Source organism: Phallusia mammillata, chromosome 5 (assembly GCF_965637545.1).
Source record: "Phallusia mammillata chromosome 5, kaPhaMamm4.hap1.1, whole genome shotgun sequence".
Classification (NCBI taxonomy): domain Eukaryota; kingdom Metazoa; phylum Chordata; class Ascidiacea; order Phlebobranchia; family Ascidiidae; genus Phallusia; species Phallusia mammillata.
The window spans coordinates 11,630,636-11,633,580 of NC_137256.1; the positions used below are offsets into that span (position 1 = coordinate 11,630,636).

General features: G+C 42.9%; 1 protein-coding gene across 1 annotated transcript; it reads left to right on the plus strand.

Annotated features, from left to right (window-relative positions):
• Positions 1 to 30: 30 nt before the first annotated feature.
• LOC145230528 (uncharacterized) lies at positions 31 to 2,249 on the plus strand. The gene has a single exon (XM_080095972.1). The coding sequence runs from the start codon at positions 917 to 919 to the stop codon at positions 2,213 to 2,215; it is 1,299 nt and encodes a 432-aa protein (XP_079952098.1). The 5' UTR covers positions 31 to 916; the 3' UTR covers positions 2,216 to 2,249.
• Positions 2,250 to 2,945: the final 696 nt, after the last annotated feature.

Below are 2,945 nucleotides of genomic sequence, written 5' to 3' on the forward strand. Positions count from 1 at the left end.
AAAATGTCGGCGAAACTTGGAAATAACGGACATACCAGAGAAACTCAAAATTCCAAAACATTCCAGGCCAAACAGAGATAATTTGAGTGAAGAAGCAACGGCTTATGTTGAATTAGCTGAATCTAAACTGAGGAACCTCAGCTCGAGGGTTATCACGGAATACAAATATCACAACAACTTGGCACCGCCACTTAGGAAAAGTTTGCAGGTTTTAAAGTCTGCTGTCCGCAATAGATCAGTGGTTATTTGCCGTTCTGACAAAGATGGGAAAATTGTTTTGGTCTCTTTTAAGGATTACGATGCGATAATGAAACGAGAGATGGCTGACTATGAATTGGTTGCAACAGATGTACCCAGCCTGGAGGTCATGGTCAAGACCATAAAGACTGCTCTTGAACAATACGCAATCAAACTGTTCAAGTTGTCTGTCATATCTAAAGATCTACTTTTCACCACAGTTGGGGTCAAACAGTCTGGCAACCAGTTTCACAAGGTTCCGGACCCAACTGCGAAGCAGTTTGCCAATAACAGCCCATCGTATGTTTACCCGCTGTTCAAGACCCACAAACTTGCAACCGATGTGCTTACAAAGGTAACAGCATTAGAGATTCCGGTAAGACTGCTCCAAGCGGCGGGCAGTACTTACCTCTCTCGCTGCACGTCGCTTCTTGAACATTTGCTTAAGCCTATAAGTATGTAATATTGCAGAAGTAACATCAATGAATACTGCTCAGATACCCAACATTACCTTAAGTGTTTAATCAATTGGCAGTCACGTATTGATCAGTCACGGGGAGACGGACTGGAATTATTTATCGTGGCAGCTGATGTTGTGGGCCTTTATCCAAACATACCAAGGGATTTAATCCGCAAATCTCTCTCCTGTGCCCTTAAACGTCACTCCGGGTTTTCTTCCATGGTCCGTAAATGTCTGGTGGATATGGTGTTGTTCACTATCAATAATGCCATAATACGGTATGGAGAAAACGCATTCAAGCAGCAGAAAGGTATTGCCACTGGCGAAAATCATTCAGTGTCGCTCGCAAACATAGCTTTGCACTATGTTGTCGAAACAGCCACTGCAACTTTAAAGAAAGCGGAGATTTTTAAGCGGTACATAGATGACATCTTATGGATCTCATTTGGCCAAAGTACCACAACTGCCATCAAAAAAGCGCTATATGAGGCATTCCTTAAAGTTGGACTTCAACTTACCTTCAGGGAATTTTCGAACAGGGATGTGACTGGTCGCGTGGAATTTTTGGATGTAGCCCACTGCTATTCCAGTTCGGACAAACTGCATTTTATAACCCAAGACCATATCAAAGAAACATCCAAGAACCGCTGTTTTTTGCATGGGACGTCGCATCACCCTCGTTACACTTTTCGTGGAATTGTGTTGGGTGAAGCATGTAGGCTAAGAAGATTAAATCAAATGCAGGACGACTACATGCTAAGCCTGGAAAGACTTCGCGAGAAGTGCCACCGTTCCGGTTTTCCTGCATTAATCACGGAGCAATGTTTGGAAGTAGCAAGAGAATGGGTACAGCGTTTCGCGCCGCCTAAAGAAAAGACAGACCAACATAAAATAGCTTGGGCTACATCGTTTCCACGGCTTCTCACGTTAACCACGAAAGAAAGGAACTTACAACCGCTCGCTAAAATCGTTTACAAAAATGCTGCAACCGTCGGGAATGTTCTTACCAACTACAGAGGCTTGGCACATGGACGTATGAAACAAATTGCCACCGGCCAATCGCGTCCATGCAAAAAGTGCGCGTTGTGTGGACACCATGGCGTACATAAGGCGATGGTGTATGAGCAGTGTAATTTTGCCACACGCGGCAAAGATATTACATTAAAACAGGTGCTGGACTGCAAAAACTATGGTGCGTATGCGGCCACTTGCCGCATGTGTAAAGAACAATACATCGGCCAAACAAAAAACCGTTTTAGCACCCGATGGAACCACCATAGATCGGTATGGAAAGAACATATTATTAAAGAAAGTAACGATAATGCAGCGCTGTTGCGCCATTACGAAGTTAAACACCCTGAACTCTTCGCCACCTATCCCGATATTGCAGAGTGTTTTTGTGTCACGTTTTTAGAACAGCCGCCTTTCAAAGACTTGGACGCTTGTGAAGCCAAGTGGCTTAAAATTACCCAAGCTACTATTAATATTCAAAAAATGGTTTTGCCCAGAGTGCGATAACTTCATTTTATTATTTTATATTTTTTTATTTTTTTACTGGTTTTTATCGATTTTTTTTTTTTTTTGATATTTCATTTGGCCTGGGTTGTTTGTTTGTGTCCACTCCAGAGTTTTTTTTCGTTGCCCCTGGACTAGACGGTTATCTCGTCTCTCCGCTTTTCCTCTTTTTATCAGGTTGCACTGTTCCCTTATCGCTTGTTGCAGTGTGTGTAGCGTCTCACTCACGCTTTGCGGGATTAAACCAGATTTATTAATGTTGCTGTCCAATACGCAGCACACCATCAGCACACGCTAGGTAGAATAACCATGCACACAACGGTTCATGCAACAGACGACACACGATGGTAACCGGCACATTATAAAACACTACATCCCTCCCCTTTTACTTTAAACATCACAACAAAGAAATTAAAACACATGTGCATAACATTGTTACACAAAATCACGAAACCGCATTGGCGTTACAATTTGTCGCCCAGAGCGACTTCGCGTTCCATCTGTCTGATCAGAATTTGGGGATGAGGCTTCCACATCGACCAATGGTGGTACATGGGGAACATCCTCTGATATACTTTCGCAGAAATGATGAATTTCTTTTCATTTCCACCCCCTCCTTATTCTGAATTGTAACTTCACCACTTTCTTCACCGACAACTTTTTTAGGTTCCGGATCAAAATTTGTAGAAAGCTTGTTGGTTTTGGGCTGCTTCACCAAAACTTGATCACCAAC

What these genes read in the sequence shown, in the direction of transcription:
- LOC145230528 (XM_080095972.1), top strand. Translation starts at nt 917, where the DNA reads ATGGTCCGTAAATGTCTGGTGGATATGGTGTTGTTCACTATCAATAAT.